We start from the raw sequence: 26,696 nt of genomic DNA on the forward strand, positions 1-26,696 counted from the left end.
AAAATTAAGGCTCATTATAATCAATAAGATTCTCTTAGATCAGAGGGGGCATCCTGAGAATTTGAGTATCAACTTGACGTTTCTCCAATATTAAACAGTTATTATCATCTAGAGATTAAAAAAATTCGGACTGTCTCAAAATGAGTAATCCAATCTCATATATCTAAATTTTTACATTTCAAAATATAGTTGCAGTAATCGTGTGTGTAAACGTATGCTTGCACATATAAACAAATGTTTTGCTATTCCATTTCTGCTTTCAAAAAATTAATTGAAATCCTTCACTTGAGTAGATATTTTTGACATGTGAGATGCTATTTTCTAATTAAATGAACCTCAAATTAATTTTTTTTTTTTTTTTTTTGGAAAAACCTATTTTGCCCAAGAAAACCTGGATTTTTTAGGCTAAAGAAAACCCAGCCCCGGGAAAAATGGATATCTACCCGGGCAGCGAATCTGACAACCCTGTTCCATATACACACTTTTATTCACCAACTATACATAGTCGCATCACAATTTTTTTTTTAATAGTCTGAATGCGCCTTTCGTTTATTTCTCTTTGTTTTTCCTCTCATAAGAAATTCATTAGACGTTTATGATGTGTCATGACCTTAAGAAAAGCGTTGTCACACAACCTGAAATAAAAGATGGAACTTCAGTTCATGAAAAATTTATTAGCACAATGAAATATGCAAAAAACCCCCCCCCCCCAATCATTCATCATCAATCAAAATTTCTGGATAATCACATCAATTGATTGCAATAAATGCATCAATCAATTTAAAGATTATAATTAGTATTATAATCTATATCAAGGGTTTTCAAACTGTGATGAGCATTTCCCTACGGATGGTGTCTAAGTTTCTCGGTAAAAAAGCTTCCAAATTCTTAAAACTGTTTGGTAACAAGTTCTTTTAGACACACTATAGTGGGGAAAAAAAGGAAGCCTGGGAAGCGCATGAATTTAGGAGCTCCGTTGAGGGGAATAGAGATTTTAGAGGATACAGACCAAAGTGTGGGTCCAAAGATTGGCATTAATTCAATTGCAGCAGATCATAAACATTATACTATGAATAATTTCATTGAATTACATAATTATTTTCACTTGTTCTCTGGGTGGTTGGCCCCAGACCTTCACCTGAGATTCATTCATTTGTTGACAATATTTTCATAATGTAATAGATCTAATGATTCATTAGGTAAACCTGATTGATTTCTCCGTTTGATGTTATTCCCATTGTCATTCCAAAATAATTTTGTTGTAAACATGTTTGTGACATGTAATTATGTGAGAGAATTCTGGGCATCGCACCATTCTTTTCATATAAAGATGGAAGGTTCAAGTTGTACAGGGCTCAGCACGGATCATGGCCTCAAAACTAGTGAAAATAGTGACCAAAATATTTAAAAAAGTGACCAAATAGTGACCAAAATGTTTGAAAAGTGACCCAATAGTGACCAAAATAATTTTAGAAAGAGACCAAATGGGCAATGAATTTTGATTATTACCAAATTGAATGAATTTAGTTTTCACTAAACTTTGTATTTCAATGGAGCTCATCGAAATTGCTTTTTTTACATATAGCAGTGTGAAATAAATCAAACTCGAATGCATTCTGCTAACCAGAAAAGTTTTGAATAACTTATCAAATTTATCAACAACTATGTGTGAGAGAGTAACATTACATCCTTTCTAAGTAACAGTAGTAATGCCTTTCCCCCCCCCCATAGGGGCCGTTCAAGTATTACGTCATCACATAGATGGGGGGAAGGGGGTTTCCGATTTGCTGACGGGGGGGGGGGGGGGGTCGAAAATGACTAAAAATTTGCTTATGTAATACTTGAATGGCCCCATATTGCTATCCACAACCCATCTTAAAATCAATTTAAGCAGGAAAAACTTCAAAACGGGAAAAAATTTTCACATTCAAAGAAGGAAAAAAAAATGAAATAACACAAAATTTGATGAGAGAATTTGTCCCATCTACATTCTAGTGGATTTTTCATTATGTTATGCTATGAATGACAGTATACAAAATGTACTCAAACTCTTTTTTTTAACTAAGTACAAATTGATTTACATAATTAGGTTTGTATAACATCTTCCAACAAATTTTAAGAAATTTACTATAATGATTGATTTTAAAAAAAAAACTAAAATTACATTTTTAACAATATTATTTTAAATTATTAAATTAAAATATTACTTAAACTACTGAATTAAATAAATTATTTAAATTAACTAAATTATTTTAATTGTTAGGGGCCGTTCAAGTATTACGTCATCATCGATGGAGGGGGGTGTTTCTGACTTGCTGACTTTTGATGACAGGGGGGGTTTCGATAATGCTTACGTCATCAACCACCCTTTATGAAAATATGAGTTAGGATTCAGAGGGGCAGAGCTGATGACGAAATTTTGCTGACAAGGGGGGGGGGGTCAAAAATGGCTAAAAATTTGCTTACGTAATACTTGAACGGCCCCTTATACGTTGAGGGAGGGCAATCCATCCCCCCCCCCAACGTCAATGGCAGAGCCTAATGATGTATATCAATTGTCATCTGCCGCATCTCTAAGACCTTCAAGTCTATCTGCACCTATGGCTGGAGGACTGGGAAGGGTGGGTGGGTCTACTCTTTTACAGGCGGAGGAGGCTCCAAAATAATACTGCCCTTGGGTGAGGGAGAAAACAAATCAGTTTTGAAATTGTTTGGTTTTTGAGAGAAAAATTTTTAAATATATATTTTCCTTTTTTTTTACACACAACATACACCCTTGCAAAAAAAACATTTACTACTTTACCCAGAAACAATATAATTTTGCCCCCCCCCCCCGTAATTTTTAACAGAAAAAGACTCCGCGGTCTTCCCCGGTAAATTTCCCATGAACCTTGTAAGCACCAACGTGGCGACTTTTTTCCTCGCCAACCAATCGCCGTTTTGCGGCGATCAATTCAAGATGGCTGACAAAGGGCACATAAAATTACAAAAAAATATATAATTTATAACATGAATCAACCAAATATGCGGCAATATGCGAAAATCGATAGAAATATATCGGGAAATACGGAAAATTAGGATAAAATGAACACAAAAATCGAATCAACGACATACGGGGTTTATAAATGCGGTTGATAGAGTTTATGGATGCTGCTGTCAGGGCTACTTATTTTAGCGCGAAAAAAAGTCGCCACGTTAGCTCGGACTCCTCCCGTAATTTTCAAAGAACAAAAGCAGTGAATTCGCCCCCACCCGGGGCACCCGATTTACCATGGCCGTAATACGATATTTTTTCTGGAGAGGAAATGTAATTTTACTGCCCCTTGACTGTGAAATTCGATAATTTTGCAAAGGAATTTATTTCCTTTTCTTAAATATACCATTCCATCAAAAATTCCATTCGAGGCATTGCCCCCCCCCCCCCTAGTTTTGGATTTGATCACGGTATGTAGCAACCCGGGCCGCAAGTACGAACGAAAATTTACTATCGCCCGGGGCCGGTATCCATTTTTAATAACGGAAAAAAGAGTAAACTCGGCACCCTTCCTCGTTCAACACCCGTGGAACCAGACCCCGCCCTTTCCTATTGCGGTCATAACAGCGACTCGAGACAAAAACGTTGTAATAACTTCCGAGGTCTGAAAAGGGGATTTTTTTTACACAACACCGAGAATGGAGCGCAATATGTCGATATTAAGTCAACAATCAGCATCGTGAAGATGCTCTAAATTAAGTTACGGCCAGAAGCGGATAAAGGTCAGTTGTTGACGGCCCCGGGCATAAAAAAAAATTAATATTACGCCCCTTAAATTATGAAAAAAGTATAAAGTAGGGGCCAAAGGCGCGGTCGCTGTGCCCACCGTTAAATCCACCTCTATGTACGGCTCGCATGCACGTTAACTGAGTTTTCATCAGCCTGATGACCAATTTTCATCTGATTTGGTTAAATAAACGTTGAATCCGAAGGTTTTTAACAACTGGCTGTTGCGAAGATATATTTTGGAAAGAGAGAAAATTCAACTGCCCCTGCGGGGAATCGAACCCACGTCCTTTCACTTTCCGGGTGAACGCACTAGACTACAGAGGCAACGAATCTCTCAATCTTTCCTTGGAGCTCGTGTACACTGAAAAGGACCGTACATGGACGGCCAGACCAGACTCAGGCCAAGCTCACAACTGCTGACGCTGCCACTAGATGGAGACTTATGGAAGGATGACGTCACTCTCCGCTACCACACGAAGGTTTTTAATAACTGGCTGTTGCGAAGATATATTTTGGAAAGAGAAAATTCAACCGGAAAGTGAAAGGACGTGGGTTCGATTCCCAGCAGGGGCAGTTGAATTTTCTCTCTTTCCAAAATATATCTTCGCAACAGCCAGTTGTTAAAAACCATCGTATGGTAGCAGAGAGTGACGTCATCCTTCCATAAACGTTGAATTGCAGGATTCTGTGATCTTATAAACAGTTCTCCTTTCGATCATATCTGGGGCTACGGTTTCTTGCTGAGATTTAAATCCAGTTAGAAAAATAGTACGAATTTTATTTCTAGATAGATCGCGATTTTCAGTCGGATGATTTTTTTTTTAATTCTAAGTAAATTCAAAATACTTGCGAGCTTCTTTAACGTTGGCCAGCTACAAGAGTATTCTCCAAAGCGTACTAATAATACGCTTAATACGTATTAATAGTATGCATCTTTAATATGCGCGCTTTGGTATTCTCCCGCTGCGCGTAAGTTAATTTCTGCACGGGCTCTCTTTATAAACTCGCTCAATGTAAATGAGCCTTTAAATCGTCATTTCAAATGTTAAAAAAAATTAATAAAAGTAACGATAGAACAAACAACAAATGTAACTTGCTCGATGCTCCAAGAAAGGAATTCGGCCCTTAGGACAAACTTTTTAAAACTAATAAAATAAAGGATCAATTTTAAAATAAGATGAAAATGAAAGAACGAGTGGGGAAATAAGAAAGAATGGTAGTAGAGGAGGGGAAAAATTCTTTGTTGTAAATACGCTATTTTTTTCCGATCGGCTTTTCCATAAAATGACGACTCTTAACTATAAGGAGCTTTCTTTCCAAGCGCCTTGAAATCAAGTTATGCTGACGTCACACGGTATGCTCCCGGGAAGATAAAGACGCCTTCATATATATATATATATGGGTTCCTTGTACGATCGTAGTTCAATGAAGGGAGGGAGAAAATTAGCGACCTTGAACCGGTAAAGTTCGTCCTTGAAGAAAAGAAAAACACTGACACCCGAAAAGCGCGCGAGACCGAGGTTTTTTTGCTAAAAAAAGTGGAAAAAGTGACCTGGGCCCGAAAATAGGTAATAAAAGTGACCAGCTTCTAAAAAAGTGACTTTTAGGGGAAAAAGTGACCCGTGCCGAGCCCTGAGTTGAACAGTCTGTCCAAAAATATCTTTATCAACCAGCTGTATAAATACTTCTGCTGCCTGCAGAGCGATCACTTTTTCCCTTCCAAATTAATTCGTTTGATTAATGATTAGTATTTTTTACCAATCCTCTGCTGTCGGCTGAAACTTTCGTAGTTTAATTATGTAACGATTAATTGAATAACGACTCGTTTTGTTTCTGGCAGGGCTGGACACGTATTAACTTGAACTGTGCTGAAAAATGTTATCATCTTGAGATATCCTAGGGGTTGTACCGTCGAAACATTTATTGTAGATGTTAAAAAAATTAATCTGGAATCAACTCACCTAAGATATAAGCCGCAATTAGTCTGACATGTTGGCTCAAGTGCAGATAAAAAGGCAGATGCTCATTGATCTCTTCTTCCGATGGCAAACTGAGGACTATTATACATGAGATGGCAACTACCACAGATACCATTATATGGGCCAGACTCGATGAAGGTCCTAAAAAAAGTAGAAGTTTAATATTAAAAAAATAATTAAAGTAGATGACACTTAATGTGTGTCGCTGTCACTGAGAATGTGAGGCGAATTAATTGATTTCAAAACATATCGTGGACCACTTAATCAACCAAGTGATCCGGAGCAGCACCACCAAGATACTGAAGTGATCTGTAGATATGCTGTGGACACAATGATCTGTAAATGTGGCACGGGTCACTTTAGTGATCTGGGAATGGTGAGAGAGACATTTAATCCCTCAACATCAAGAGACATACATCGCCGCGGCCAACTACATATCTTAATTCATTATCCATTGTATTATTTTACGATCCCTGCATGTTTGGTACCATTCAAAAGAGGACTAATGTGGCTTTGTACAATCATAAGTATTATATTATTTTAATTTATCATATTTTATTGTGAGTAATGAATGTTTGCTGCTTAGATGGGATCCAAGATATTATTGTAAAAAGCCCATTGAGCTAAAATGCCCTGTGTAACTAAGTAACTGCAAGCTTGACAAGCAGCATGCAAAATTTCCTTTTTGACACCACACGATAAAAGTATGCTTGCAAAAAGCCAGTTTATACTTGGAATAAGTCTAGCTCAGACAATGAGCTCAATTTGGCTACTTTTGTCTTTGTATATAGAAGAAAGATGCCAACATAAAGACAGAAAAATGTTAATAAAAAACACCAACACCAAGTAGAGCTCACTGAAGAGTGAAAACTGGTGAAAGCTACTTGCATGGTACAGGGCTGGACAAATCCCAAGTGTCAGGTCATCATGGTGACTAGAATATTGGTGTTGCTGCCTAAAATTTTCTAAATGTGGTTGCTAAATTGTAGTCAATTTCTAAATTAGAGTCTAAGGGTGACACAAATTTTTTTGATATTATTACGCTACATATTTTAACATGTGAAAAGTAAAAAAATACATTATTTAGGACAGGTTTTTTTGAGCAAAATACCATGCTTGGTTCCTAAGAAATCGGATGGCGCCTAAATATATTTTCAATTTGTCAAGCCCAAGTACATACATTCAGTTACACACTCACACATGCACGACTTGTACAAGTATGCATAATCAAAATTTGTTCAATATTCAAGCTGCTTGCACAATTAAAATGATTGAAAATAAAATTCAGTTTTTAGTGGCACAAAATCACTACACACTTTCAAAATGACACAGCCATCTCACTTTAATAAAGTAAGCTTTCTTCCGATTTTTAGCATGTGTAAACTACAGGATAGATAGAAAAAGTGTTCCACTGGAAAAGCCAACCTTACAAAATATCTTGGCTTGCCAATGCTAAAATAAGAGGCTTTCAAAGAGGCAAGAACTTTGCCAATGCTGCTTCAAAGGTTAAGACACCATACTATGTTAGCCCATTTTATATGGTTGATTGGCATTGGCTTTCCATGTTCGATAGAGCTATGAAAAATTGTCAAGTCAGATACAGATCTAAAAAACGATTTTTTGTCAAAAAAGGCCAAAGTTCTATACTCACGTTCTTCTTGTCTCACAATGGGTCTCTGCCTCGAATAACCAGACAAGGACGCCTCTGAATTAAGCTGCTGGAACCTCTCAGCATCAACCGAAGCAGCTGCTGCAGAAGCGAACGAAGCTACTGATGGTTCAGGTCTATTCGCTTGCAAGGTGACATTTATCTCTTTCATTCCAAGAAGCCTAGATTGTGTGGAAGTGAACAACTGAACACGAATTGTATCTGCTACACCTATGTTTTCAGGCAGCACTGCTTTGTGGCGAACAACTCTTTAATCACAGAAGAAGAAAAAATATATTTTAGTACAAACAAATCAGAAAAATACACATCGATTTTGTCCTAAAATGAAATGGAACAGCAATAAATTCAATTAATTGATAGTAGAGGTGGTCACTGATGAATAGGGGTCATTTTGTGATGAAATTACTTTGGATATATTCAGACATGAATTAAATTATCATTACATACTCTAAAGCAGCAGTTCTCAACCTTTTTTGACTTGCAGAGCCCTTTCTGGTCTACAATTTCTATGGTGGACCCCCCATAGGACTATTTTTTATTTATTCAAAGTTACTGATTTATCAATATTATTTAAAATTTTTCTAATTTTTTTTCAAATTTACTGTTTATTCATTTGTTATTTTACTGTAACATTTTCCTTGAGCAGCTGTGGATCCCCTGGGGCGTGCACAAGGAGCACCGGTTGCACAATTTCTGGCAGAGACTAGATGACTTTTCTTTCAGAGTTCACCTCGGCATAATACCGAAAAAAAGTCTATTTCCTTAAATGGAAAAACTGTAAACCATTTTTCAATTGTCAAACTCAAAATTGGCAAGGCATTTATTTGATAACTATTTCATTCCCAGAAGATCAACTGTGAGGCATCAGTCCGAAGCTGTAGCACACATGGGGGGGGGGGGGGCAGCGCTCCCTTTCCCACAAATGTGAGAAAATGGCTGATGAATAGGGATAAGATGGCAAAATATATTGTTCTATCCCTTTCACACCCCTCCTCCTGAATGCCACTCATAGGGAATGTGGCTTAACTGCAGATAGAACAAATGAAAACATTTCCCTGCTTCTCATATATAAGATGAATATATATCTTATTAGATCAAATAGGCCTTATGGCTAATAAAATTTTTGATCCCATGAATTTTGTTACAACGCCAGTTTGACTGTATCGCCATCGAATACAGCATACCAAAATTGTTTACCATCTTGGTTTTTATGGGATCATAACAAATCTCTAGAGAACAAAATGTTAATTTTCGACTTGCCAGCCTTCAGAAAGTGAAAATCCTGTATCATTTTTACGAAGAAAAAAAATCCTGTAATTTCCTTTAAAAATTACGTAAATATAATTTTGTGCTTTTACCACGGTTTATGAGCAAGAAAAAACCAATATGAGGGCGAACAGGACATCCCTGTACTTTTGGTGTCAGACCCCCAAGTCCCCCTTGCTATGGCCTTGACAGCTCTGCAAATATCTTAGAAATTAATGCATTTTCATTTTGACGATTCTCAAAGAGAAATCATAAAAACTAAATTTACTTCCCATATAAACTAAGCTAAAAAAGTTCACAATGAGAACAATCACAAAATGAATACTGAACAAAAGAGCGCTTAACTTACAGATCTTGAGCATTGAGAGGCTTGATATATCCTTGCGATTCAGATACTGTATATTTGTTAGTGTCTGTACATAGAACTGGAAAAAAAATGCAAAAGGTGAATATTGCTATGCAGCCTATAGCAATTAAAACAAGACGCAACAGAAATCTATCTTCACTGTAATACTTCGTTTGATAATGATACAATTAAAAAAAGGTAGAGGATATATGTATATATATCCACATTTTATTTTCAAAGTAACCACATCACAACAGCTTTATACCACACCTTCAGCATACAATAGCGACAGTGTAGAGCTCCCATAGATAACTGTAGCTGCAGTATTCTATGGCACAATCACAGAATCCATACTTGCTACCACAAATTTACATGAGCCTGCAAACTGATTTTTGAAACATTACGGGCAAAGAAATCAGTTTTTAGGTCGTTGCGAAACAAGCACATTCATCACTATTTGCCAAAGTTGATGGAACACATAAATTTCCAGACAAGTGTTATTTTTTACTGAGGAACAAGTTTTGTAAGAGAAAAACCACAAGACTGTGAAGTGCTGCATGATTTTTGCCATCTGCGATTGTCTGGCAACTTGCTCTCAGTTTAATTTTCACCCTCAAAGCATATGATAAAAATTACCTACCTGCAGTTAACGCTCACAACTTTTCCACTAAAATTGGGATAAATTTCCAATAATTCCAAAGAGTGGGAGGAAGAATGAAAAATCTGGAGTCTACCGCCTAAATCTGGAGAGCTGAAGCTCTTTAAACCCCATCCAACTGCTTTCAATCCATGTTTGAGAAGGGTTTGTGCACTACATGTGAAGACTCCTACAAACACTCAGGCCGAGATGCCATTGATAACGCGTCAATGGCATCTCTGCCCGAGTGTTTGTAGGAGTCTTCACATGTAGTGCACAAATCCTTCTCAAATTGAAGCGTTATAATGCGTCAAATACCCGGAATTTCGGAAAATCGCGTAAAAATGTTCACGTGTCCTCCGGGACGCGTTCTTTCCTAGCTCTAGAAAAAAAGTAGAAGAAAAAAGTAGAGAGAAAACCCCTCCAACTTTTTTCCCTTTTTTTTTTCTTTTTACCGCGTATCATGATCACGCGACCTTGAAAAACTGGTTTTACTATGTACTTTGTAGATTACGGTATTGATATACGTGAAGAATAAGATGAGGGTTGCTTCCCTGAATTAGGGGGGCCCATGTACAGAAGTTTCAAATTTCGAATTTTTATTACCCTGCAGATTTTCTCCCTTCCAGTTATATACGGGAAATTACGGTACTTTCGCGGCTATCGGCCGGCATTCAAAGACCGCGTTTATGCGGCGTAAATTCGTCTTGTTCCTACAATATTGGTTTTTTTTAATCGTAAAGGTTTGGAACGCCCGTTCAAATTGTAAAACCTTCCCGAGATCGTGGAAAAAAAAACCGAATCTGTAAAAACTCGACCTTGAATATCCACAGTTTTGTCACCTAGCTGCTACCCATGCGGTAGTCCGTGAAAATCCGTGTTTGGAACTTGCGATTGCGCAATGCTAATCGGCTAAAAATGTGATTTTCTAAAAATTTCAAATTTTGAGTTGGCTATTCCTTTGAAAAAACTTTTGGTTGCCACGGCGATCACACAAATATGCATACATTGAACTTCAAATGCACGCATTACCAGTTTGGAGAATAGATGCAGGACCGCAACTGGGAGGGGCAGGCAGGCCTAGTGTCCTGGGCTCTGGCTGGACTAGAGGGGAGCACCAAATTCACCCATTATAACTGCTCCTTCTACATTACATGGGTGTGCCAAAATGTGTACTTGCCCCGTTTGAGAAAGTATCTAGTTACGGCACTAGATAGATGACACCACCTACTGAACACAAAACACTCCGAATGCTGGGCACTCACACATAAGTACACTGTTAAGTTTCTCCAACACAAATCTGACATAGCTACCATATTCAGGTGTTAAAATATGTGGCAGTTAAATGGCGACAGATCAGGATGGTGGACCATCAGGGAAAGAAAATAAAATCATTTTACCAGGAAAAAACCAAAGTATGAATAGGGAATGAGAAGTTTATTTATTTATTTACATACCTCAACAGGCTGAGCCCAATTACAGAGATGGGAAAAGTAATGAAAATCAATAGAAAAGCAAATAATAATAATTTACACGTTAAAGAAAAAAATCAACAAATGTATAATACAAAAATATATATGCGCAACGGAAGCAAACGTGAATTCAATATGAGGAAGACAAAACAACCAAAATAGATGAGAAAACATAAAATATATACAAATTCATATATTACCTAGTAGAACATGGAATCCCTGTGAAATATATCAGGGAATTCACCCGTATTATAATGCTTGCATGCTCGCAAAATTGGTGAAGCATTTAAAATGTTCTTGCGCGCACGAGGTAAATAAAAGACATTTCGGGAACTATGAATCCGTCGCTCGCGAGATGGCACGGAGATATTAATTAGGCTCGTCAAATAATAGTAGTCGATTCTGAGAGAATCTAATTTGCTTTAAATTTGATCAGAAGATATTGAAAATGCTAAGATAGTTTTAATGAAATGTAAAATCAATCAGAAGGGAATTTATACATTGATTATTAGTAAATATATAAATGTGTGCCTTCAACTGTTAATTAAAGTGGATCCTGCTTATAACATTTTTCAAAAACCGTCATAAAAAACTTTATAAATAGGAAAACACTTTAAACAGGAAATCTCAATAAGAATTACTTATTGTTAGGACCACGAAAATAAGTTGTACTAAATGGAAAACATTCTAAATGGGAGAAATGTTATAAGCAAGATCAACAGTATATTTGTTTTTGATTTATTACATGTGCGGAATTTCATAGGTTAAATTCTCAGTGCTAATGAGCTTCTTTGCAAGTTTTTCCTACTAGTAGACAATAAAAGTAAATGAACCTTGGGATAGAACATGTTTTTAAAAATGAATTACTTGATTCACAAATACCTTCTCTTACCCAGAACATGACCCACCACTCAGTCTCAATGAAGAAATACAAGCAGGCGATCAAAGACCTGGGGCATACTGGAAGAAAATCCATAGAGATACCAGTGAATTATGGGGGGGGGGGGGCGCATAATTTTTCTTCAAGATAAATTTTTTTTGAAAGAGACCCACTTTCACTCAAAAAGGACACAGATTTTTCAAATGTTTTTATCCTCAAGTAAATTAAAGTCCAGTGGCATCTCTAATTCAGGTATACCTGAACAGTTTGATGCATTCAGACAATTCAGGTACACCTAACAGGCCAAGTTTCTGGAACTGGTTCTAGGGGATGGGGAGTCGAACATCTTCAGCAATCTTCTTAACATTACAAGTTCACATTTTTTGAAAAAATCACTCCCACAGATGATGCTGTAGGGCAGTGGTTCTCAACCGGTGCTCCGCAGAGCTCTTGGAGCTCAGTGTGCATTTCTTAAGGGCTCCGCGGCGACTCAAGGGAAATAAAATAAATCAGTAAATTTGAAAGATAAAAAAAAAAGGTCCAAAGGGGTCCGCCATAAACATTATATGAAAAAAAAGGCTCCTCGAGTCAAACAGGGCTCTGCCCTTCTCAGTATATACTTTCAAAGTCAAAAAAGGTTGAGAACCGCTGCTGTAGGCAACTGGCTAGATTACTGACTAGCTTGTTGTAACTTTGCTTCCGTTTTATTTCTGTTTTGAAAGTCCTTTGACTTCTCAATTGCCACAAGCATTTCTCACTCCTATAAATGTCAATAAATTCCTCCAAACATTTGTAGTGTTCTTGTCGAAGATTGCTTGTCATTTTCAACTTATCTGTATGAGTCGAACAAACTAAATGAACCAGTAGTAAACTGTTTCGACTGCTCCTCAACATGTTTGTTTTATGTGAAGAGTTGGAAGTAAATTTCCAAGAATAATCTGGATAAGAATTCTTTTTAAATTGGAATAAGTTTTGTGCATAATTATCGGTGAGCATCTGTGAGAAAGAAAGAGGAGGTCAGATAGGTGTTTGTACCACTGTAGTAGATAAACCATTTCAGAAATCTTCTAACACATTGTAAATAACACCCCCCCCCCTCCTAAGTACTGTAGATACTGAAACCTTCCTATTCATTTACTTGCCAGAAACGTACAAAACACGTGTTGAAACTAAACAAAAAAATTTTATCAGTTGATCTGAGAGTTGTTGTCAGCAGAGAAGAGTAAAAGACATTCTTTCATTATTATTATAGGCCAGGGTTGGCAAAATTTTGACGATTTAAACTGTCATGTCAAAACCTTCCCTCGAAAACCTCAAATATTGTTTTCAATATAAAAATTCCCATTGGAAATACACACATTAATTGCATGTAATGTTTAAAGTGACTATGTTATACAAAGAATAAATATTTAATATGATTGTTCTTATGATTGTAAAATAATTTTCTACTCTCTACAGAATTATTTTGCAAAATATGTTTTTTTTTCTTATAAAATATACAATTTGAATAAAGTGCAGTATAAACACTTAAGGGGAAACTGGAGGGATTTGACATTCTCTGATTCAAGATGGTTCTTGAACTTATGACTTGATAAGCGGAGTGACTCGTTAAACGGAGTAAGCCATAGCTGTGCCAATTGCTGCATGAGGATAATTGGGACTTCCAAAAAGTGATCCGGTAAGCGGAGTGACGTGTTAACCGGGTGACGCACTAACGAGGTTTGACTGTATATGTGCATTGATATAAACCATCTGATGTACTGTTTTTACAACATATAAGTGTTTAAAAAAGTTTATTACATCATATATGTAATGTTCATTTCTGTTATTATTAAATTATCTACATATATCTATATATCACTGATACTTAAAACAATACTCTTATTATGCATAATATTGAAATTTATCTAGTGATCAAAATACAAAATTCTAAGACAAAAATGCCATTTAACTTGGCAATGCTAGCTTGTACATGATGCTTAAGTAACTCAAGCTTACTCCTGTAACTCAAACTTAGTTATTCTTACTTTTGCACTATATGGCATACTTACTAGCATTTTTATAATGCAATGGTTTTCCAACTGAAGCTGTATTCAAATGTGCAAAACAAATGCTTTGAGTATCAAATCCTGTCAGTTCTGCTTTGGTAGAAAATACTCTTTAAAAGTCTGAATTTATACAACCAGAGATAAGAAATTTTTGTGTGAAAATATGAGTTTAATTAGTGTATTAACAGATGATGCGTGAGAATTTTTATATGGAACAAAATTTTGGGTAGATTAGAAAATTTAAAATATCAAAATAGATATTTTTTTCAGTAATTACAATTCAAAATATAATACACTTTAATCCACCTGAAAGTAAGCGTTTTGTTATTTAACATATCTATCAGGTTAAAAAAACGATTTGACAACATTGACAATGATATTTATCATACATATTTTGAATAAGCAGCTTTATTCTATTTACCAAATTAAACACAGGTAATGAGTAGCTTAGATAAATAAACCATAAAATTATATTTTGTATGTTCTAAACTGTTATGTTGAAAAATTCAAAATTGCAAAGTATAATTAATATTTTGTTTTAATTATTGTAATAAATTAATGTTTATGCAAAAAAGTAAGTTTTTCATCATGTTATATGCCTATTGTGTTCAAAACATTATCAAAAAGCATTCATTTAGATTTTCGACAGTTTAAACCAGTTTTGATGCTTGTCATGTCAAAAACCCAACCCTGTTATAGGCGCATTTCAGAGCACTGGTTCTCAACCTTTTTGAGAGTAGAGGTGTAAAATTCTTGAGAACAATCTTTCATAGAATATTCTCTGGTAGGATTACTACTATAAATAACTTGAGAATATTCTTATAAGTTCTTGATGAGAATATTCTCCTCTTATTTATAATATATAGTTACATATAATGTCCTTGAAAATATTCTCTGGAAGGACTACTTTCATAAATTACTGGGGAATATTCTCATAGAAAATAATAAGAATTATTCTGAAGTTATTAATAATAGTCCTTCCAGAGAATATTCTCCTCGATGAGAATATTCTTCAGTTACCGAAATCTTTCCAGAGAGTATTATCAAGAATGTATGTCATCACATGTGTTATAAAAAATAATATTGATAAATAACTTGAGAATAATTATTATTTTCGATAAGAATATTCTCTTGAAATTTATGATAATAGTCCTATGAGAGAATTGTTCCAAAGAATATTCTCTGTCCCCGTCTCCCTTCCCATCAAGAAGACAGGAATATTGAAGTTTGTAGACCACAATATTGAAGTTTGAAAGCAAGATAATTAAACCAACCGGGCTGAATTCACAACTTTTAAAGAAATGTGAGTGATACAGAATTTAAGTTTATGTGCATTGAAGAAAACAATGATTCTGTATCTTCTTAGAATGAAGGTGATTATATAAGAATAGCTTCCTTTGTCAATCAATTTTGACTTTTACGCTTTGCTTTCAACTTATTTCTGAAGTTTCAATATAAAGGTTTCTAAAATCTTTATAACCAAACTTTTAAAACCTCTCATCATGACCCGGAGAATATTCTCGAACTAAAAGTTGTCATTGAAGGTGATTATACCAAAAATTGTTTTGTCGTAAATGTTTCAGGCAATGAAAACTGATTTATATTTCACAATATAAACAAAATTAGCAAACAAATTTAAATTATTTAAACGAAAAATGAATATTATTGATTATTCTCCAGTTTTTACATCCAGGAGAATATTCTTAGAACATTCTCACCTCACAACTCTATTTGAGACTATGGCCCGGTGAATTGAAATTATTAAAATAAATCAGGGATTAATCTTTTATTTTTTATGGATCTTTTGTGTCAATAAAATAAGGGACATGGTATAACATAGTGAAATAATATACAAATGCCACCATTAATATTCTAAACACAGCTATGTAAAAAATTTTATCATTTTGGCGAGAATATTGAAAATAGATATTTTAGAAAGAAAATTTGCGAATTCAAACAACGGTCAAAATATTTCCAAAACTTACTCAATTTTTAAACTGTATATAATTGTGCAGAAAAAGTCGAAACATTTTTTTAACTTAAAAAAAAAACTTCAAAAGACAACCCGTGTCCAACAAGTTAATAAAATTCAATCAGTTACCGTTGTTATCAGTACAAAAGGAAAAAAAACTAAACAGGTATACCAGATGACAGCTGCACACAAGTTCAGATTTACCTGACAGGTATACCTGAGCGTGTGTAGCCACTTTAACACCCACAAGTAGAAGGTCCCTACCCATGTTGACATATTTGAATGGCCAACTAAACAGAGGGAGGGAAAAAAGGAAGAAGGTGAAGGCGCATAGTGAGCCCATCATGTAATGTAAACGCTCCTACATTCGCTTACTCAGTTATACCTGACAAGTATGACTAAGACTGTGTAGGGGACATCAGTTCACCTGCACAGACAACATGGAGGGAATGGTTTCTTCATTTGGCATAACTGCACAGGTCTAACCTGTGCTAGTATAACTGAGCATGCATAGGCGCCATTGAGTATAATATTGTAATTTTCACAATATTGTATTTCAGACGCACCCCCAAAGCAGAATGTACCAAAATCTGTGACCTACGTCGCCGAACAATTAGCGCTACTGCAGAACAATTTGGAAGAATTTTAAGAAAAAGTGCAAAAACACTATTACACGTATGGGGATTTTTACCGCAGAACATTTCCAGTCAGCCAAGGGCTCGTCGCAGAACAGTGCTAAAAATTCTTTGGGGAGACGCGCCAACTTTTGGAATCCATCCGGAGCCGGAGATTCTCCTGGGGAGGGGGTCCCCAGGCATTCATAGACTCAATGGAAAAAAAAATTCAATTTTTTTTTAATCAATCAAGAAAAAGTTCCATTCCCCCTCCCCAAGGCAAGTTCTGCATTGCCCCGAGCAGAAGAATATAATTCCATGTCAGTCTTTCCAAGCAGAATAGAGAAATCAAATCTACAAATGCTGTTCATAAAACATAAGTGTTTCCTTTCATGGATGCTATCAGTGATTGATAATCTTGGGTATATGAACTCTTAAAAGCTTTTTATATAGATTAAAGTTTAATATTTTCCTTCTGAAGACATATTTAATCGGAGGAAACAATTTAAAAAACTTCAAAATACAAAGCTGCTGACGAAAAACTTGTGCTCACTGCACGGCTATTAATGGAATACAATAAGGATTATACAGGAATTTCGGCAACCAAGGTCATACCCCTGATAAATGATTAACGATAAACGCTACATAAACAAAGCCACATCTTTGCCAGCTGCTTAAATGTGGTCACCAAGACTTTTTTACGGCTACTCGATGGAAATGACCACAGCAGTCCTCTATGGGTGTTTTCCCTAACAACAACGGCAGTCATTGCCATTACGATAACGTGAAAGCTTGCGTAAAATCTAATTTTCTGCAAAAAATCCTGAGAAATTTTAACAAATCTGGAGAGCGGGAGGAAGGATGAAAAATCCGGAGAGTTGGCAGGTCTGATATCAAATAAAGAAATTGAAATTAAATTTCAGAAAAATTCACCGTTGTTCAAATTCCCAAATCATTTTATTTTCAATAAATTTTCTAAAAACTATGCACATAAACTCTATATTCAAATAATATACTATGACAATTATTGTTTATTGATTAGTTATAGAAGGGGTTCTTAACCAGGAGTCCTTGGAAAGATTCCAGGGGCCCCACGACGTAGGATGTAAAAAACAATTAGCTCATTGTTTTTACATAGTCTATATACTGAATATTATTAGCGGGGTCTTCTTATATTATTAACGGTGTTGTACCAACACCTTTAATATTTTATTTTATTGCCATAAAGAGTCAGTGAAACACAAAAGGTTAAGAAACCGATTTACTTCATTAACTATAATTTTGGGCCACGGCCGGAAAAAGATGTAGAATCAGTGCACCAATATATACCTTAAAAAGCACTTACGATTTTTTTTACTCTTCTCTGCTGACAAGTCTCAAATCAACTGATAAAAGAATGGCACTTCCAATGCGTGTTGTGTAGGCTTACAGATAAGTAAATGAATAGATAGATTCAATATCTACTCTTAGCGGGTTTTATTTACAATGTGCTTGAAGATTTCGGAGAAACATTTTATTAACTCCAGATGAATACACTTATCTGACTTTAGATTTCTCTCTCTCAATATGTAGATAATCACGGATACGAGTTTACAAAGTTTTTTTTCAACTTTAATGAATTTACTTATCCAGATTATCCTTGGAATCCGGAATATACTTCAACATTATACATAAAAGAACATGTTAATGAGCAATTTAGGGTGGTATTCACCGACATGGTTTAAGCTATAGTCACAATTTTTTGATAAGAGATCGACACGGATTGGTTAAATTCTGGGTTTTAACCAATCTATGTTGATCTCTTATCCAAAAATTGTAACTACAGGTTTAAACCATGTCTGTGAATACGGCCCTAAGACACTTCAGAGTTTAGTTCAGATTTCATTTTTTTTTTTTTTAATTATCAAGTTTTAGTGTCATACAACCACCGTAAATGCATCATCATGCCATAGCATTATCTGTTAGCAAATTTTGAACTTTAGAGCGTTCATATGAAAAAATCCAAAATCATAGAAAGATCACTGAAGACTAAATTATCCCCCTCAGATCACCTAGAACCGGTTTCAGATACTTCACCTGCACAAGTATAACTGAATGATGTGGATGCACTGAACTGTTTAGTCATTAACTGAACATGTTATAATTGCATTTTTAATTGGAGGTTGCTGTATTTCAGAAATATATGACATCCATATTTGTTATGGGCATCTTTTTCTCAGCCCCCTCACTGCGCATTTTGCTTGTTGTGGCCTTGTATTAGTATGTGTAGGGGCCATAATGTAAGTATTTGCAATTGGTTGTTCAGTAATTTGTAAGGTGCTTGTGAACATAGAACTAATCCTTTTCTGAGCCCTTCCAACCAGACCCAGTTTTGTCAAGGAACAACACAAAGGAAGTTCATGTACCCAAGAACAGATTAGAACCTCTCCAGAGGGTGTTTATATAGTGTGTAAGTATAAGGTATAGTTATAAGATGGTATCCACACCTTAAAATATTTTTTCAGAAGAGATGGAATTATCTTTGGTTTCAACAACAGAAAGGGTGTCTTCCCCTTAGAAACACCCCCTTCCCCTCCTTCATCCATTTACTCAGAAAGCATGTTCAGCTCCTTTGACCAACATTGGTTCTCAGTGTGTAAAATCCCACCCTTTCCTTTCAACTGATATGATATATTTTGCTCATGTACATACCAAACTTTCTCTCAGAAGGGGGATCTGGGGCAAAATCCAGCTGGCCTTTTGAGCACAGTATAATATAATACAAGTGACAGTCCAACTTTGAAGGTTAAAATAACAGCAAGCAGCTGTTTGAAGGTTACATGCCCCTTTCACACACACACACTGGTTTCACCCCCATGGAAAGAGATGCTGTCCTGGTTTGCTCTCCAGTGGTTCTCTTTTGTTAGTTATTTGGCTGGATCCATTGGTCCACCCTCCATCCTTTGTGAAAGGGCCCTATTCTTTCTTCAGTTGACCTCTCCCCACCCATTGAAAAAAAAAAACCCTTCCATCTTTCCCTCTAGAGGAAACCAGCTTGTGTGAAAGGGGCCTTCTTCAGTGGGTATAAAGTTTGTTATAGAAAAACATGCCAGCACAAAACATGTGGTTGAAAATTGAGAAGGTTTTTTCTTTCTCTCTCTCTCTCTCTCTCCCAGAAAGAGGAAATAACCTTATCAGGAATAAGGTAAAGAGGAATAACATATCAGTGTTTTTCAAAGTGTGCTTCACCACTCCCAGGGGCATGGCCAACCTTTGTCAACATCCCTGCAAGCTGGAAATATTGATTTGTTTGCCTATTTACACTTTGAAGTGGCTATTTTATAAGTGAAACTATCTACTAAACCAGTGATTCCCAATGTGGGCCTTAATGCCCTGGGGGGGGGGGGGGGCATAGAATGTTCCAGGGGGTGGTAGAAGCTATGGGCATAACACAGAAAGAATCCTATGGGTTAGATTGCCTTGGAAGCAATGTGGGAGAAAAAAAATTCTGAAGGGGGGTGATGGGACAAAAAAAGATTGGGAAACTATGCACCAAACTATTCTGGGGAGCTGCTGATGAGTTAGGCAAGGGCATGGCAGGTGACAAAAGTTTTTACTAAGAAAATATGTTTAGCTACCTTAACCTTTTAACGGCCAATGTTCCCAATTGGGAACATACTTTTGATTAATTCAAAAAAAATATTTCTCTTTAACGAAAATAGCTGATTTTTTTTCCCTGAACATATAAGGTTCTGAACTTAATTTAGAAAAGACAAAAGTTATTCGATTCTTCTCTTATCATATCAATTTATTATTCTAAAATCACCCATTTTCAAGGGAAATTATCTGTAAGTTTATGTTTTAATTATTAAAATAGTTTTTGTAAACATACATGCATCTCAATTTTTTTTTAATTGTAGAATAATGCCAAGAATGATAAGAAATGCTCAATGAGAGAAAAAAAAAATTGTTTGAATTCCAGGGAACTTTTCCTACGATTGTTCCCAATTGGGAACATTGGCCACTACTGACTAATCTAAAGTGCAATGCAGGGGAGTGGCATTCCGAAAAAACAATTTATTGCTTTTTCCTTCTCTCTGGTGTATCTCAAAAGGAAGGAAAAGTATCAAATTTCACATTCCGATGTTTACATGCAGCACCCCCTTTTTTCTGTGACTGACTTTGCCCCCCCCCCCCTTCAACCTTACCTCTACGTTTTGAGTAATTTTGTTGGTACGTTGGTCTTTCAGTTCTCAGTTGATATCTGGTCTTGTGACTTTCTACACTTCTTTTTCCCATCTTTTTTGTTATACTAGTAGCTTATTAGACTGAGTTTGAGAGATTCTGATATATCACATCTCTCTGATGAAGAATTCGAAATGTGCCAGCTACTGCCTGATGAAAATGAGCGGGCTACAGATGAGGAAGATATCGATGACAACATGCTTGGCCCGGTCGTTCCTGCAGATGTTTGCGGATATCTGTGTTTTAAAATCACCACGTAGTTCATTTGTGGGTGAATTTGTAGATCCTATCAACATGCCTTCTACATCAAAATTGCCTTTCAAAGATCAGATATTTACCCAGTCAAAAAATAAGAAACATGTGTCAAGTGCCAAAAGACTAAAATTCATGCAACCGAAGTGGAAAAAAAAGTACTGCATTCGACAAAAATATAAGTGAACCTACTGGAGCAATCAGTAATAAGTTTCCTGAGCTAAGTGCAAGCCGACTCGATTGATATTTTTTTTCAAATTTTTACCGCAAGAGTACCTCAGTTACTTGGCTGAGATGACAAATATTTATGTCGCACAACATGGATCGAATTTGAAAATTGAGTGGAAAAAATCGCAAAGTTTTTTGGATTGGTTTTGCTAAGTGGGTATCACAGAATACCGAGTGAAAATGATTACTGGGGTACTTTCAGTAGACACAGCAGTACCGATTGTCCCCACTGTTATGCCGAGAAATAACTTTAGAGACATAAAAAATAACTTCCATTTGATGGATAACTCTTTGTTACAACCCGGTGATAAGTTGGCTATCTATGATGAATTAAATGAAAAATTCACACACATTCGGTTTGGGTTGTTCCATGATAAACTGAGCATCGATGAATCAATAGTACCGTATTACGCTCATCGTTCAAGTAAGATGTTTATATGGGGAAAACCGATTCGCTTTGGATTTAAAATTTGGATGATTTACTCAAACAATGTGGTTTCCCATATAAAATGGAAGTATATGCTAGTAAGCAGTCATCGGAGCCTGTGCCTTTAGGTACCAGAGTTGTAAATAATATTTTCTCTCTCTTTATATTTTTAAATAATATCTTTTAACTTACCAAGGGATCCATACAAAAACCTAAATCCGTATGTATGTATTCTTTTGTGAATTTTAGACCAGCATATCAGCTCATCATAAGCTCTTTATTATAATCCAGATATGCATGCCTTTTGAGTGTACTCGAGAGAAATTTATTTCCATCATTTTTAAAATTATATATGTATATTCTTTAATTTTTAAAATAAATTTATTAAATGATGACGAATTTTGCATCATCCTGTAAGATGGCTTCACTGCGAAAATTATGTTTAGTCAGATCCGGCCAATGTTCCCAATTGGGAACATTCAAGAAAACGCATAGGGAAATTTTTTTTCTTCAATTTCTCGATTGATATCTCTTAACTAAAAAATCAGAAGGAGAAATTAACAAAAAAAATAATGAAAATCACTTGGAATCTGAATTCGGCCGGTAAAAGGTTAACCAACATTGGTTCTCCCCCTCCTGGATGTAACCACTGTTAACAAGTATTTTTGTCCTCGTCCCCCCCCACTTGTCAACAAAATTTTATCATCAGCTCTGCCTCCTAATGCACATTGGTGGGATCAGACTTATGCGGGTGCGGGCACAAGAACCCCTCCCAAAATTTATTTTTTAGTGCAAAAAATATATTTTTAAAAATATTTTTATTTACCTTTATATGTTATTATAATCAATTTCTGTTAATTTCAATGCTATTTGAAGAACTCAAAAAATTTCTTTTTAAGAAATTCATTGCGACCTATCCTCTCAGCCATATATGATAAACCCTTGGCTCGTGAACCAAATGTGGCCCTGGGGGTTAACTGATGTAGCCTGCCCCAAACCAAATTTTGTGAAAATGAATTAAGCGGCACATTTTCAGATCACTCAAGTAGGCATGTGGCACATTCAAAGATCACTTAAGTGACCATTGACACAATTCCAGAACACTTAAGTGATCCGTGGTACATTTAAGCAATTTGTTGAGTGACATGTGGTACAGTTCCACAGCACTTGAGTGGCCCCAACACATTCCCACATCACTTGGATCTGCAAAAAATTTAGAGATCACTAAAGTGGCTTTGCAGTGGACATATCAATAGGGAGAATGTTAGTTCAGGTGCCCGAAAACTATTGAAAGCTTTTTCTCGTTTTTGGCACACCGAGTAAGATGTCATTAAGAATATTTCATATTTTCATAAAGGGTTTATTGATGACGTAAGCATCATCCAATCCCCCCCCCCCCCCCGTCACCAAATAGGAACCTCCCTAGGGATGCAATACTTCCTCCAAATAGGACGTAATATTTAAATGACCCCTATTCTGTGTGACATAAAAGAATAATCTTCTGCAGTGAAAACCACCACTTCCAATGTGGATTTATCCCCCTTTAATTTTTTTTCTCAGATTTTCCCTGCGACTTTTGATAAATATTTCACATTTCCCCTGCCCATTTCTCAATTTTCTGACTTTCCAGGGCGCTAGGAACTATGTAGTGTTAAAGATGTGTATTAACATACTCTGGTTTTTACTATAATGTCCTTACTAATCCCGATTTGTATTGACGATTCCTTAATTTTTGACGTTTTTCTTTTAATGGCTTGAATTCGATTTTATTTTAAAGTTGACAGTAAATCTTTACTCAAATACAATCAATTAACTAATATTCATATTTCATTTCTTAAGTCATTAATTAGATTGAGTTATTAAGGCAGTCTCACAGGCCCGTAGTCAGAAATTTTATTGGAGGGGGGGGGGGGGGTAACCAAAGTGATAGAACAATAGATTTGGCCATCTTTTCCCCCTTTTTCAGTCATTTTCTCCTATTTTTTTTTTTTTTTTTGGGAGGGCCAGGCACCCAAGTACCCCCCTCACTACGCCCTTACGCATAACACCAATAAGTATTTTTAAGATTAAGATGAAGTAATTGACGTAATCTCATTTACATCTCAATGGGATAACACTATGATTTCACTATGGTAATTCAGATGCCAATTCACCAACTTGAAACATCTGTAATTTATCACGTGATGACACATTCCGCACCAAAGAAAACATGTCAAACAAATAAAAGGGAAAACTCTGATACTTTTTTGAAGTTTCAATGAATGATCATATACAAGTACCGTTTTTCTGGAGTGCATTTTTCGCTGTTCCGTTTTTTTTTTTAGCTATAATTAGCCACTTTGCTTACTTTTGGTATCCATATTTGGCTACAACTACCGAAATTTTCATACTTCAAATCGTGATTCCCTGTATTTTTCCAGAGAAAATGGGGTCAGTATGAAATCACAAGGACTGAAAGAGTATTTGCTTTAGGGATTTTCCATTTAAACAAAGCTCAATTTGAAGACGTTTTAAGGAATTTTTCTATGAAGATACTAAAAATTGGAAGAATTGGATTTCAGACCGGAATATTTTACTTAGGCTGAAAAATCGGAAGCATTGGCACCTATGGTAATTTTTTGTCCCGTCCCCTCCTCCTCAAAATTTTTCGTTGATTGCTCCCCACCCCATAGTTCAAGCCCTACACAGACATCCGACATATGTATATTTTTTTCTTCTTTCTGAAAGAGAGATGGCAGCAATCCACAAAGTGAAACATTAGTACAAATCAAATTAGGAACATGTAGTATACTCGATAAACGAGAAATGGCAAGAGAGAAAAAAACAAAAATGTTTTCCATACCTCTGAACTTCAAGTGAAACCCGTACGGATTGTGAATGGAAAGAATTTGCTTGTGCGTTGAAGGGTCATCTAAGTAGAATGTCAGGGATGGAGGGAAAACAAATATGCAAACAGATTCCTCCGGATGGATTGGGGCGGGCATCTATGCTGCTTTATCGACTTGAAACAAACAGAGCATCTATGCAAAATAACGTGGAAAAAACATTATATGCATACATACATTCGGCAATGCAGGTTATTATTATATATAATAGAAAATATACTAATAATTACTGAAAAAAAAATCACATAACGATTATAATATACAACGAAGCACTCAAAAATACATTGAAGTCATTGAACTATTGATCAGTAGAAAAAATGAGCAGTTGCGGTCTATTTTGCCTATCAATCAGCGACAGATCACAGACCTGGTGGATCATCCTGCAATGATTTACTGCCAGCTGCAGGGTTTAACGAATCGAAAAAGAATACTGACAGAAATAGCGCTGTCACGTCCTTGAGAAAACAAACCCACACCTTATATCACAGTCAAATCTTTATAAGTCAAATGTGCAACCAAAAACTTGGAATTATCATTGGTTCGACTTATCAGAAATTCCAATTTCAGAGTGGGGGGGGGGGGGGGGAAAGAAAGACCCGTTAAAATAACAGCACTATTTATGAATCTCATATTAACTGTAACTTTAAAGTTATAAAACTGAAATCCAGCAAACGATTCTGAGGCTGGGATTACACTATAAAAGTTCTTTTATATCAACGTATTGGTTACACTCTAGCAAATGTAACCAAGAGGCTTATTGGTTGTTTTTGTCTAGTTTTGTAGATCTTTTATTGAACTTTTATAATGTAATCCAAACCTAAGCATGTTTATTGAAAGATTCAAGAAGTTTCCCACCTGAGTTCCGAGGCCAGGATTACACTATAAAAATTTCATAAAAGTTCATTTATAAAAATTGAAAAATTTAACTAAGGCCGGGATTACACTATAAAAGTAATTTTATAAAACTTGTAAAATGCCACCAATAAGATTATCAGTTTCATTTGCTCGAATGTAACCTATGAACTTTATTGGTTGAATTTTTTGAGTTTTATACAAGGGATTTTATCAAACTTTTATAGTGTAATACCGGCCTAATGAGGTTATCGGTTACATTCAAAGAAAATGCAACAGATGCCCTTATTGATTGCATTTTTCAAGTTTTATAAATGCACTTTTATGAAACTTTTATATCGTAATAAACACAATAGCTCTTTTATTTCCTCAATTTATTTACCATTTTATTACGAATTTACACGAGAAAACTACTAAAACCATTTTAAATAGGAGAAAAAACTTCAATTACGTACATGACCTTCGAACGTTTGTCCAACGAAAATGTTCAGTTGAACTTTTCTAAACAACAAAGAGCGTCTTCCTAGACAAAGGATTCATCTCGAGATCCTAGGATGCATCCTATGATGTCTAGGATTAAAATTTAATAATTAGATTCATCCCCAATAGAAAAGATAGATCGGGTATCCAATTTTTTTACAGCTACGTAATTGTAATTTAAATTAGAAATCAATTGGAGATTTATTTTTACGTGATTGGCTTTTCTTTTCCATAGGACGGGACAAAGAAAACCGATCGAAATATTCAACGCGGTGCATTTTAAGACTCTGTAATCGATCAACCACGGAAGCCACGTGGTTGAGCGACGTCGAGAAATCAAGATCTTAATTCGAAATCGCTATCGATGGTGATTAATAAATTTTTTTACCTAATTCTTTGGTCGAATTCTGAAGGCGCACTAACATGGACGTCAACAAATGAACAAATAGCAACAGCAGCAGCAACAACAGCTGACTCCGGGAATGTTGCCACCTGCTTTCTTCACAATGACTAATCTTCTTTTCTTAATTTTTCCTGTTCAACATTTTCAAATATAAAAGCCAATGAAATGAATTATTTGCTTGCAATATATACGCGATTAACGAAATATTTATTATCACGTTCTTTTCATTGCAAAAAATGGTGATTGTTTTTAAAGTTGTGTTTTTTTACATTTATGAAATTGTCAGGTGATTTCAAAGT

The 26,696-nt window shown here is 35.7% G+C and overlaps 1 protein-coding gene across 1 annotated transcript; it reads right to left on the reverse strand.

Annotated features, from left to right (window-relative positions):
• On the reverse strand, positions 1-26,478 carry LOC149068102 (motile sperm domain-containing protein 1-like). The gene is made up of 6 exons (XM_089251767.1): positions 26,383-26,478; positions 24,620-24,797; positions 9,027-9,102; positions 7,394-7,659; positions 5,725-5,883; positions 1-635 (listed from the first exon to the last, which is right to left on the reverse strand). The coding sequence occupies exons 2-6, from the start codon at positions 24,759-24,761 to the stop codon at positions 604-606; spliced, it is 675 nt and encodes a 224-aa protein (XP_089107893.1). The 5' UTR covers positions 24,762-24,797; positions 26,383-26,478; the 3' UTR covers positions 1-603.
• Positions 26,479-26,696: the final 218 nt, after the last annotated feature.

This window comes from Pholcus phalangioides, unplaced genomic scaffold, assembly GCF_987345545.1.
Source record: "Pholcus phalangioides strain wild (caught in Gottingen) unplaced genomic scaffold, Ppha-v1.0 ptg000027l_1, whole genome shotgun sequence".
Lineage (NCBI taxonomy): Eukaryota > Metazoa > Arthropoda > Arachnida > Araneae > Pholcidae > Pholcus > Pholcus phalangioides.